This window comes from Suillus discolor (assembly GCF_016758755.1).
Source record: "Suillus discolor strain FC423 chromosome Unknown F5147scaffold_33, whole genome shotgun sequence".
Taxonomy (NCBI): domain Eukaryota; kingdom Fungi; phylum Basidiomycota; class Agaricomycetes; order Boletales; family Suillaceae; genus Suillus; species Suillus discolor.
In genome coordinates, this window is record NW_024541280.1 from 471,566 (window position 1) to 482,756 (window position 11,191).

Sequence of the window (11,191 nt, forward strand, 5' to 3'; positions counted from 1 at the left end):
CTGAATTTTCCTACAAGCTAGACTGAAATCAAAATGGGATTGATAAATAAAGGATTTTCAGTTTAAATTTCGACATCGACACAACAACACATTTAGATGCATCAGAGAAAGTGACACATTTTGACAAAACTTTTAAGTCCTGTCCAAATAGATAAGGATATTGGAAGTTTTCCGCTTAGGAAAATGAAAATGCAGATACGAAGTTTTGTAATCCAATTATATCCATTGGTAAATGGAAAATTTGAGCGCAGAAAATATTCTGTAAAATATTATATAATGGCCAGCATTCTCATTCCAGTTAAAAATTTAAATTTTCCCGATGGTGAAATGTGATACAGAAAATGCAAAGTTTTCTGCATGGTAAAATGACATGGGCACTGGCTGCGCATTCAGCGGGCATTCATCGGGCATTCATGAGGGATTCGTCGGGCATTCGGTACACGGAAGAGCGCAACAGAGAATCAAGTGTTTATTGGTAAGTGATATGGTATGGTATAGTACGGGTATGGTACGATAATGGTCATGTAGTCGTGCGTACCTGTTCTACAAGACAGATTTAATCGAAACACAGATTAATAGAAGTCGAAGGAGCGATTACAATATCCACAGTGTTCTTCTTAATGTTACACTTAGCTACATTACAAATGGAACCGCGATGACTCCCATCCAGAACAAGGCACTGTTGGTTTTTTTTGTGGGGAGGGGCTGGGCTCAGATCTGTGACTGGTATATGATAGTGCTGAATCGCGGCGCCTGCACTGTTCGATGAGCAAAACACTGCAACACAACCATCGGGAGCAGGTCCATTTAGACCGAGGAAGGGATCAGGACAGGCTGTCAATACAAACCGGTTGTGTAGCCTGCCTCCCATGAAGGAGGGCGAGACTTTTAACATCATGTGATGTGTGTTGAGCTTGGAAGAAAATTCCTTCTTCGTCAGCCAAGCTAGCGGGCCTAGGACGAAATAAGGTGAATGTTATAATGCCTTTGTAGAGAGACTCACCCTCTTTGAGTTTCTCCATTCGAGCATCGATGCTATCTAGTGTATCGTCAGCGTTGACAGTCCAGGGGTTGGATTTGGTAGTCAAAGAGTTGGGATTGACACCGGGCAAAGGATTACCAGCCTGATCCTCAGGGCTGGAGGTCCAGGCAGTCCACATGGATGTCGACATGCCGGTGCCTGTGATGGCAACCGATGAAGGAACCTTTTCGGGTGGGGGGGTGATGCTTCAAGGTTGTGCGGCCAAGTACGATCTTCTCCGCATTTCGCAGAAAGACAACATGTCTATTCCTTTGAGTATCAATCCATTTAACCTCATTCCATACCTAAATACATATAAGCAATTGATCCACCATGAAATGTGCGTGACACTTACCTGGTTGCAACATCCTTGAGTTCGATCTTGATGTGCTGCTGCCCATGCATGGCAACGGTGCAAGTCTTGGAGGTGACACTGTACAGTGTGGCTCGGTAGCCCTTACGGTCGCCTCCAATGATAAATACCTCTTGACCGATTTCCTTTTTGAAAGAATCAAAGTTGGCATCGCGTACTTTTGCCACGAATGAGATGGGAATGTCAACCTAGAAAAAGTCAGATATGCGTAGGTTGAGGAAAATATTACTAACGAGTGAATGGTCAATGTCAGAGAGTAGGGTCAAGCGAGCTTTTGGAAAGTCGACGCTTCGAACGACCCCTTTCATCAGATACTCTGGCCCACGAACCACTCTTACAACATCTCCAGGTTTAACATCGTAACCCCTGTCTTTCGTGTACTGCAATGTCTGGAGGTGGGGGAGGTGGGTCCGCCGAATAAATGAAATGGGAACTGGAATGTTCAATGTTCCGTCCTGGAACCACAGACTGTCTGCTCCTTTGGGCAGCCAACGCACGATGCCACACTTCCCTATGTGCTCCCCAATAAGCACTTCTATATAATCCCCCATTTGGATGGATTCAACATCGGGGGGAGGCTTAAAGAGTTGCTGCGTTGGTAGTTGTGCTTGCAACATGTGGCTCAGAGGGCGGCGGTCTAGATAGTACTTTGAAACTTCCACCTATAGGTTGTGTTAGATGATTTTGCAAAATGCTGAAGTGGAAAGAGACACTCGCCTCTTCCTTCGAGATGTCTTGACAAAGATGAAATACATCATTTACCATCTGAATAATGTGGCCTTCCACACCCAAGTATGGGCCTGCTACAACTCGAACCGTGTCACCAATCCGAAACACGCGCTCTATGTCCTGCAGTCGAAGCTCTACTTCCTTTCACTGTCCACTCAAGCTCAATTCCAAGGTGGCAGAACCAGCAGGATGGTCGGTTGAGGTAACCTTCCCGATTTCTGAACTGAGATCTCCTTGAACGATCTTGGTGCAGTCACCCACATGCAAGAACTGCATCGAAAACGCAAGCACAGTTCTCTTGAGGAATGATTGTTCCCACCCGGATTGTAAATGGAGCTGAATGTCGTCAGCATGGGGGCAGACGACATGTTCTAGGTGATCACGGTGGAAGCTGTGAAGTAGGAGGCCCATATAATACTTTTCTCCTTTGTATTCGCATCCTACATTTTTTCTGCCATGAGTGATGTTGGAAACTGTGTTCCCGTTCGGAAGATGGGATCGGTCAAGTAGGGATCGAGATCTTGGAGGCATGGAGTATGGGAAATCCCGTGGTGGAACCAAGACCACAATGAAATCATTTAGTAGATTGGAATCGAAGACTTGGGCTATGTCGCCCTTATACTTGCCATGCTTGATCCTCACCCACGCCGGGCTGGGAAGCTTGCAGTAAGAACGCTCGACCTCTTCACGTTTGTCATCCAATATACAAACATATTGCTTGACGGCGAGGTAGAGCGAGGAAGGAAGCAAGTCTGCGATTGTTTTAGGGCTGTCTGCAACCACGTAAAGCTGACCGGGTATCCAAGCTGACACCTTAACGATAAAATGTTTCTTGCGAAGGTGTGCAGCAATATAATCTGTAACACTTCCTGTGATTGATGAGTCAAGAATGAGTGAAGAACGTCATTAAATCGATAGAAAAACTTACGGTGGACATGAAGAAGATACATCCTCCCACCCTGCAGCTCAGTTGAACTTCTCGAAGGGATCAAGTCAGATATCGAGGAGGGAATATTCTGGCGATCTACGCTGTGTCGTCTCGAATCTATGCGTGATGTTATTGATGGCCGTGGCAAACCTAGCGGCCGATGATGATCCTGGCAAGGATGTAACCTTCCACGACCCAGAGGGACCATTATGGTCGTGGTCCTCCTCCTCCTCCTCCTCCTCCTCCTCTGCGGCCAGATCGAGGTAGGGATTTTTTAACTAGAGATTCATTAGCATAAGAGGGTATCAGAGTCATCCTATTTTTGCTTACTTTGGCTGGTTTACGCAAACTTTGGATGCGCGCACTGGACGGTCCGTCGGCCACGGAAGAATCACTGGAAGCAGACGCCGAGTGTATGTGCTTTGCCTTCACAGCATGAAGATTTCTCAAAGTGAGGTTGTCATCACCATCACTGGAAAATAGTGCATCTCGGGATTCCTTCCAATTGTCCGCAGAATATCGATTGCCGAGGTACGATGAAAGAGCTTCTTCCATCTGAGCATACATCATGTCCGTCGTAAGGAACTGCTCTAAAATTGCCCATGCACGCTTATCCGCCAGTGGTGCTGTCTGATTCCCTGTGATATGCTCATGAATAACAATGTCAGGAACATCATATTGCTACTTACCGTCATTAATTTTGATGCGCTTTGGAGTGGGTGCATCGTCATTGGATGCAGCACGTTTGGACATGATTTCTATAGTCTAGAGTTCAGCACTATCACAAGTAAACTTAGAACACTACACACTATATTCACTTATTTAGTAGTCTATGCAAAGTCTGTCGTATTGAGGTGATAGTAGCGGAAAGAAAACCATGAAGGCGCGAGATCAGTATTTATAGTGAATGGCTAGAGCAGCAGGTGTGATTGAGATTGTGGACGGTGAATGGTGGACACCGCAAATTGTCTATTGTGTTGAAGGTATTGTGGACCATAGCGCTGTTTTTTGTCTTTAATTGTCAAGTCCTAGCAGCCCACTACTACTAGTAAATAGTGTATGAGTGGGTGGGTGGATGTATACAATGACTCACACTACACTTCTACACTACACTATGTATTCACATTACAGGAATCGGAAAAAAGATTATTTTGGAAACACGCAGCCATAAATACAGAATGACTTACATATTAAAACTCAGTTGGCAATGCCGATTCGGCAGAACTTTCCAGATTGTTGAGTGGGCGCAAAGTGGGTGCCTCAGTAATATTTCTGGTGGAGTTTGATTATGTAGTCATTCAGTATATAGGTAGTGCCTATTCAACAATCTGGTTTCCTTTTGGACTCTCACTACTGCAAGTGTTCATTATCTACTGTACCGCATAGATTAGATTATGATGTAAGACTTAAGAATTTGACTTGGAATGCAACTTAGAGTGATTCACTTGATGAAAGCTGCCTGTTCCGTGCAGTGCATGTCCCCAGGCGGGTCACGCTTTCAGAACACTCAATTCAGATGTAAGTGCACACTCTGATCTACATGACATGAAGTAATTCACGCCCTAAGTCCAAATTGTCGCTACAAAATAATACATCTCTTTGAATCTCCAGTACCCATGGTGAGTACTTAAATAAATTCAAGATCAATTTCTGAGGAGAATGACCTCATGTAGCATATCTTGTGGCTTTACAAGCTTCGCTTGTCCATCATGTCTCCTATCTGCTCCTGAGCTTTGTGCTCTCTCAAGTTCTTCACCCCTCAGTGCCTCCATATATTGTTCTACCAAGGAGCGGATGTTAGTATTCGTTAGGTCAGCTGTTTGAGCCCCCAATTTTGAATACTCTTGCCAGGCATTTCCCAGTGATGTAATCCCCAACGAATGTTCAATCAACTGCATTCTAATGAGTCAGTGCGTGTTTTGCATCACATATCACATACCATATTACTAACATATGCTATTATCGCCATTGCGATAGCTAGCTGGATTATTCCCCGCACAAAATTCCTGACCTCTGACCCCAGAGGACAGTCACTTGGTGATGTCGCACGTTTGCGACACCAGATGGAGATGGTCAGTTCTGCATCGTTGGTAGATGTTACTCCAAAAATCAGGCTGTGTTGTGGACTGTCATACATCTTGTACTTGGTCAAATTCACATTCATTTGATCAATGAAATAACTTACCGTTACAGTTTGTACTCGCCCCCTGTCTGCATGTTGCAATACTTGCTTAAGGGCACCGTCATTCTTGTCGAAAATCCGAATAGTTCCTGTGTCGCTACCTCCAACAACAAGGGTAGCCTGGTCCCCAAAAACAACCTGTTTTGGGAATGTCTTCACTGGATTGGTATTGTAGGTATGGATGTAGGCTCCATCTTCCAAACGATGTAGGCTGAACCCGTTAACCACATTGTCGATTAGGAATAGTGTCTGAGGGGCGTCCACAGCAGTGTGCCCACTTTGGTAAATTGGTGAGTAGATTTTGACTTGTTTGATGCCAACGCTCACATCATAGGTCCAGCCTTGTTTGTACCGACGGATAGTACCGTCTGAGCCTCGAAGTGTATGTCTAAAAAACATCATTGAACTCATTGATAATATGTATGCATGTGCACCTACATTTTGCCTGTCATACATCCTGAATACTAACAGGTTTCTACTTGCCTGTTCGTTTGAATTGCACAGTGCGCGGGATCGTGGTGGACAGCTCAACACTGAAGATCGGTATCAACTGGTCCTTTGGAGTCAAATGCCCATACTTGAACCTGTCTGTCGCGCGTTCCACTTGCAATACGAGTTTCGTCGCCGGTATGGTCATATGTAAGACACATGATCTCTTTACCTGTCCCAATTCGTCTTGATACTTTTGCGTGGAAGTCCTTCGATTCTTCCCCTTGCTGTTGCCAAATGCTTATGAAACCCAGCCCTGTGCCATAGCATAGTGTCTCACATGTTGCTTCTTGCCGAGTTATCCAGCATGCGCAGGTCACCGGATCTGCTGGATTTTGGATGGCTGGGGTTTGACGTGGAGCTGGGAGCTGCACTCGTCATTTGAGGTCCCAGATCCTCATGCCGTCTGAGCCTGTACTCGGGTGAGTGTGTATAATGTCATTCTGAATATTCGACTGACCCCCGCTTGCCAACATGTTTCCATTGCGAGAGACCGCTAGGCAATTGATGGCATTCTTGTGTCCAATGAGGCGCCCTTCAAGCCAATATTCTTTGCAGCCTGTTGGTGGATAGGAAAAGCATCAGTAGTTATAAACGCCAAGACTGAGTTGAACACCTTTATAAGGTGGCATACAATAAGACGACAACACCATTACCAGGCAACCCTGAGCGGGCGCTGGGTTCCAATCTAGGCCCGGATTGCCGTCATCCATTAAATATCTTCCTGGCTCTGTTCAGTTCCAAAGTCAGTCATGCCTCAATTTTCTACTCCCGTCACCCCTTTTCATGAATCTGAAGGTCCTCCCCAGGCCCTTCCATTACTGACATATCATACAGAGATGTTTTGTCATACGTTATCGCTCGTCTTGTTATCTCCACAAGAAGAGATGGTGTTCTCTACCCTTCCACTGAGGGGACGCAGTCCTACTCCTTCCCGCATCTTCACGATCATGTCTCGTGGAATCACACCCATCCCTCCTCCCATGCCTACTCCAAAAGTCATCAAATTAGTCTCCTTCTCGCCAGAACAGTTCACACAGAACAGCGAGTCCGAGAAGGTGTCAACGTATTCCTCCTTGTCCTCCATAGATTCCAAGGACTCCAAGATCCCCAAACCGGAGGGTGAGGCTGGCCGTCCTGGCTGTGGTGGGTACAACTTGGAAAAGGCGCTTAACTGGGATGCTGAGGGCTTCAAGAATCTCAAGGTGGGATTGCACTTATCATTATTTTTTTTCATCCTCACATAACATTAGGAATACGTTCACCAGTCTATCGAGAAGCATTGTCATGTTGGCAAAAGCAAGAAACTTCAAGCTCCGGCTGCTTTGCTTCAGGTTTATAATGAGGTATGTCTGCAGTTGCTATGGCTGTTTGATATTAACTTCTTTTCAAGGCTCTAGGCCATTTTCCAGAACTGGCTGATTATCATGGGAGTTGGCCAGTCGGGGATATGATTCAGATGCAACTAAAAAATACTTCTGCCAAGGCGCGACACAAAGGTTCTCGTAAATTTCAATAGACCCCATCATTTCGGAAGGAGTTGGGAAGCAGTAGTCGAACGTATCAGAAGCAGTCATGATAAGAACTTATTGTCTGTTTTGTTTTGTTGGTTTTGCTTGTATGTAGTTGGGAATGAATTAAGGTGACATGTTTTCACACTCAGTTACACAACCAGGTAAGTCGTCCTCAGATAAGTTGTGAATTGCAGAATAATTTCTTGCATCAAGATGTCTCGTCTAATGTCCTTCTTCTCTTCGGACGATGCGGTCCCTGAAGCTATTGAGTCACACCCTCTCAATGAGCTTCGTCCGACCACAGCCCATACATACCCACCTGTGGGTGGTACATTAGCTAGTGTAGATCACGATGACTGTCGTCCCTCAGCAATAACTCACACATACCCACCGCAGCCAGTTATTTCCTCCAGCAAGGAGTGTCCGATGGAGTTAGATAACCCTTGGCAGTCTGTCCGTAGGGTAAGAGATGATGACGAGCAGCGGGTGAGGAACGTCCAATTTGGCTCCTTGTGTCAACTAACGAATAACGAATATTTAGCCGAATAAAGTCTTTCTCAAGGAAGTCAATCAGTCGTTCAAGCTGCGTGAAGATGTGCGCGAGCTACATTTTAGCAACCATAATCTTCTACTCCGGAAACGCAACACGCAGGTGCATGTAGTCTCACATCCCTCACGTTCACACTTAACTCGTTTCAGGTCACCTCGAACGTTTGCGAATCAGATATGCAGTCAGCCATTGCACAGTATCAGCAACAGAACCAATCTCTTCAGCGTGACAATGCTAATGCCCTCGCCTCCTTGGACCAGAACCATCGTAAAGAAGTAGCAGAGCTTCAGGTAGGATTCTTTCACTGCCATATCAACATTCTGACTTGCATTAACAGAGCAATATGGCACTTGGTCTTCATAAAGCCCAAAACAAGGGCCGCACTGAAATAGAACACTTATTGGCGGAGAAAGAGGTTCAATTTGAACGCGAAATGCATTTAGCAAGAGATAGGTTTTTGGCCGACAATGAAGCTGAATTAACCCGCTTGGATGCCAAGTATAGTTCCAAGATCAATTTGTTGGATGTACGTATTGACACATTGGTATGCAGAGTTCTCATGAATTCACAGAGTCAAATTCGACATGCCAACACTGCATCACCCACATCAACACCTGCCTGGCGGCATCTTGTGGGCAAAAAACCTGTGGCTACATGTACCAACATAATTGAATTTTCACCAGTAAGTTGACGAGTCTCACATTCATTCTGTCTCCTGATACCACATGTCATAGATTTCTGATTCCAGTTCAGAATCTGACGCAGACGAGGAACTCCAGATGGATAGTAGTATGCCCCTGACTTCACTCTTAGGAGACGTCCCGATCAGGAACGCGACTGTTGGCATGCTTGCTGAGGCACTCGCAAAGGTTCTTCAGAATTCTCAAACAACGTCTCCCCGGGGACCTCACTCAGGACACAAACAGCCTAAACCCCCCGTCGAAAGTTTTACTGATACCCAGCGCCGGGATAACAAGGTCTGTGATTATTTAAAGCAATTGATTCTGCTCACGGAAACAATATCAGGCAAATGTCCGAGAATTGTTCAAAATTGCATTCCACACCACAAAGACAAAGAGTATATGCTTCATGTGCCGGCGTCGCGCAAAGCCATATTGTCTTTCACACATGGAACGGGCCCAGGTCCTGACCCACTTGCAATGCAATGGGATATGGCGACTACACACAGGTCCGAGTGGAACCAAAAAGTCATTGATTTACTCTGCACCCAGTATACAACTTTGCAAGCAATCAACCAATGGTCTAGGCGATCCCCTCAATCAATCAAAGATGATATCATAATGAAATTCAGTCAATGCCGCAGGTGTTGGAGAAAGGCTCAGCCTCTCAGCCTCAGCGACGGTACTTGCGAGACCATGCAACAAGTGGGAGATCGACTCGTGGATCAGATGAATGAGCGACTGCGGCTTGCTAGGGTCATCACTCGCAGGGCGACGGTCAGTTACCTTGTTTCTTTCAGAGAAGAGTATTGAACTACGCACTAGAAGTTTGAAACTCGAAAAAAAAGTCACGTTGACGCTACTGAGTGATAGGAATGCGACAGGGAAGGATGATAAGGCTGTGTGGGCGTATCTACAATCTATTGTGGAGAATCTTGGCAAAGATGGCATGAGCTCTGACGAGAGTGAGCACGAAGATGGAGATCTTCAGGTCTTTCATCAGAAGAGTATGCCATGGAGGGCAGATTTCAGTCACGAGATGCAGATTATTGACCAACAGCGTTTGACAGGTGCCTCGATCTTCACTCCCCACGGAAACAAGCCTGCAAAGCGTCTTCGCAACGCTAACTGGGAGTCTTCTCGCATAGCAATCGAAGGCCTGCCAAGAGCATTCTATAATCCTTCCTGGTTGGCTGACCAACGTCCATCATTCACAGTATCTAAGAAGAAGTTCCAGAGGATGGAGATTATTGTTGCTCGCTAGTAGATTTTCAATTCGATAAAGTAGCCCAGACATTTTGTATGTACTAGTATTGTTGACAAGTTGTCCGGTGACGTCTACTGAACTGCGGATGACTGTGCCAGCGGGACTATAGGCAAACCAACAATTGTGAATAGGGAGGCTTGATCTACCAGGCGCAGTCAGAGAGTCCGTTGTGTAAGTGGTCATCCATTGATTTTTGGTTCTAACTAACGATTCTGCAGTTGACACTGGTGTATGTAATGTACATTCAAGTTTCGTATGTATACATTCTTATGCAGTTGGGTATCCTCCTGGCATTCTAGCAGGCAGTGCACCCGACTTACGTTTTACTTTTAGCGGCTCTGGAACTGCTTTGAATGGAGATAGTCTGCGTGGTTCTGATTGCGCGCCGAGGACTGTTCCAAGTGAGAACAATCCACGTTTCATGCCGTTAAAAATGCATTGTGCGGCAGGTGGGATAAAATTGTCATTGTTTGTTGGAAGCTTCTAATAGAGTTCATCAGTAGAGTTACTGGAAACCGAAAGACCATCTTACGTGTCTGTCGTTGTTTTTGGAGTTCTCGGCTTTCGAGACATGCCTGCGCGTAATCTCATCCACCTCTATGTTCAATACTGCTCCCTCAAGTGCCACATAGATCCTCTCGCGTAAAAGGTCAGTAGTAGGATGGTCCCCTTTGCAATTATGATCAATACACTTGTTTACCACCTTCTCTAGGTTGCGAACAAGTTTTCTTCTATTTGGAGATAGTCGCTCCATATGGTGACTGGCATCAGGGGCCATCAAGTTCGCTACCAGGAACGTGCTTCTAACCTTTGAGGCTGTAAGGTCAGTCCTCCAGCCTAGCTACATAACAATATTGCGAACCTTATCGTCTGCCAGATCAACGTTCAGCATTGAGACATCTTGCTGACTTCCCGCTGTCCCGTCGAGTACAGGGGCTTCGTCGATCAACATAGCAGATCCCATCCACTCAAGCTATGAATGTCCATTTCAGTCACTGCTGGCCACGGCCTTGACATATTTACTTACAGCAGTATTTAATGTCACTTCCTCGTCGATAAATAAGGCAAGTGTCCTTGTTAGAGGTGTGGTGATCGGTGCAATACTTTCATTGCTTGAAGTGTAGGGCCGAGCATATGGATTGAAGCGCACCTTACGGGGTGCAGTCTTTTTGTTGCGTGATGTGCACGGCATAGTGAGTTGCGATTTAGTTGAGTTCCGACTTGTAATCTTTAAATCAGTAATTTTTGAATCAAGTCACAAACCCTAGTAGCACTAAGACCACTGTAACTTCACAACAACAGTCGATATTGTGTCTAGACTTCATCTTAGGCTGCATTCAGTATATTGTCTCCCAGCACCCATACTCGCTTTGTGAGTGCCGCTGTATCCTCTAGGAATATGGAAAACAACAATGATTTCTCCACATCCAGAACTAAACAATAGGTTTCCCTGTCCCC

The 11,191-nt window shown here is 45.6% G+C and overlaps 5 protein-coding genes across 5 annotated transcripts; 2 read left to right on the forward strand and 3 right to left on the reverse strand.

Moving 5' to 3' along the window:
- Positions 1 to 556: 556 nt before the first annotated feature.
- Positions 557 to 3,804, reverse strand: F5147DRAFT_653651 (uncharacterized protein; the record flags this gene model as incomplete). Its single annotated transcript, XM_041433797.1, has 10 exons — positions 557 to 954; positions 1,004 to 1,227; positions 1,377 to 1,582; positions 1,628 to 2,056; positions 2,157 to 2,243; positions 2,331 to 2,992; positions 3,052 to 3,098; positions 3,202 to 3,329; positions 3,382 to 3,689; positions 3,741 to 3,804. 10 exons carry the CDS (start codon positions 3,802 to 3,804, stop codon positions 557 to 559), a joined length of 2,553 nt encoding a protein of 850 aa, XP_041292007.1.
- Positions 3,805 to 4,694: 890 nt separating this feature from the next.
- Positions 4,695 to 5,870, reverse strand: F5147DRAFT_774665 (uncharacterized protein; the record flags this gene model as incomplete). The annotated part of the gene is made up of 6 exons (XM_041441625.1): positions 4,695 to 4,943; positions 4,991 to 5,188; positions 5,237 to 5,510; positions 5,561 to 5,621; positions 5,672 to 5,678; positions 5,736 to 5,870. 6 exons carry the CDS (start codon positions 5,868 to 5,870, stop codon positions 4,695 to 4,697), a joined length of 924 nt encoding a protein of 307 aa, XP_041292008.1.
- Positions 5,871 to 6,822: 952 nt separating this feature from the next.
- F5147DRAFT_560227 (uncharacterized protein) lies at positions 6,823 to 7,229 on the forward strand (the record flags this gene model as incomplete). The annotated part of the gene is made up of 3 exons (XM_041430577.1): positions 6,823 to 6,927; positions 6,976 to 7,068; positions 7,116 to 7,229. Coding segments are annotated over 3 exons (312 nt in total), but the record flags the coding sequence as incomplete, so codon positions are not given.
- A 1,660-nt stretch (positions 7,230 to 8,889) lies between these two features.
- F5147DRAFT_559895 (uncharacterized protein) lies at positions 8,890 to 9,550 on the forward strand (the record flags this gene model as incomplete). The annotated part of the gene is made up of 2 exons (XM_041430570.1): positions 8,890 to 9,247; positions 9,315 to 9,550. Coding segments are annotated over 2 exons (594 nt in total), but the record flags the coding sequence as incomplete, so codon positions are not given.
- Positions 9,551 to 10,000: 450 nt separating this feature from the next.
- On the reverse strand, positions 10,001 to 10,925 carry F5147DRAFT_774668 (uncharacterized protein; the record flags this gene model as incomplete). Its single annotated transcript, XM_041441626.1, has 4 exons — positions 10,001 to 10,216; positions 10,266 to 10,541; positions 10,596 to 10,706; positions 10,761 to 10,925. 4 exons carry the CDS (start codon positions 10,923 to 10,925, stop codon positions 10,001 to 10,003), a joined length of 768 nt encoding a protein of 255 aa, XP_041292011.1.
- Positions 10,926 to 11,191: the final 266 nt, after the last annotated feature.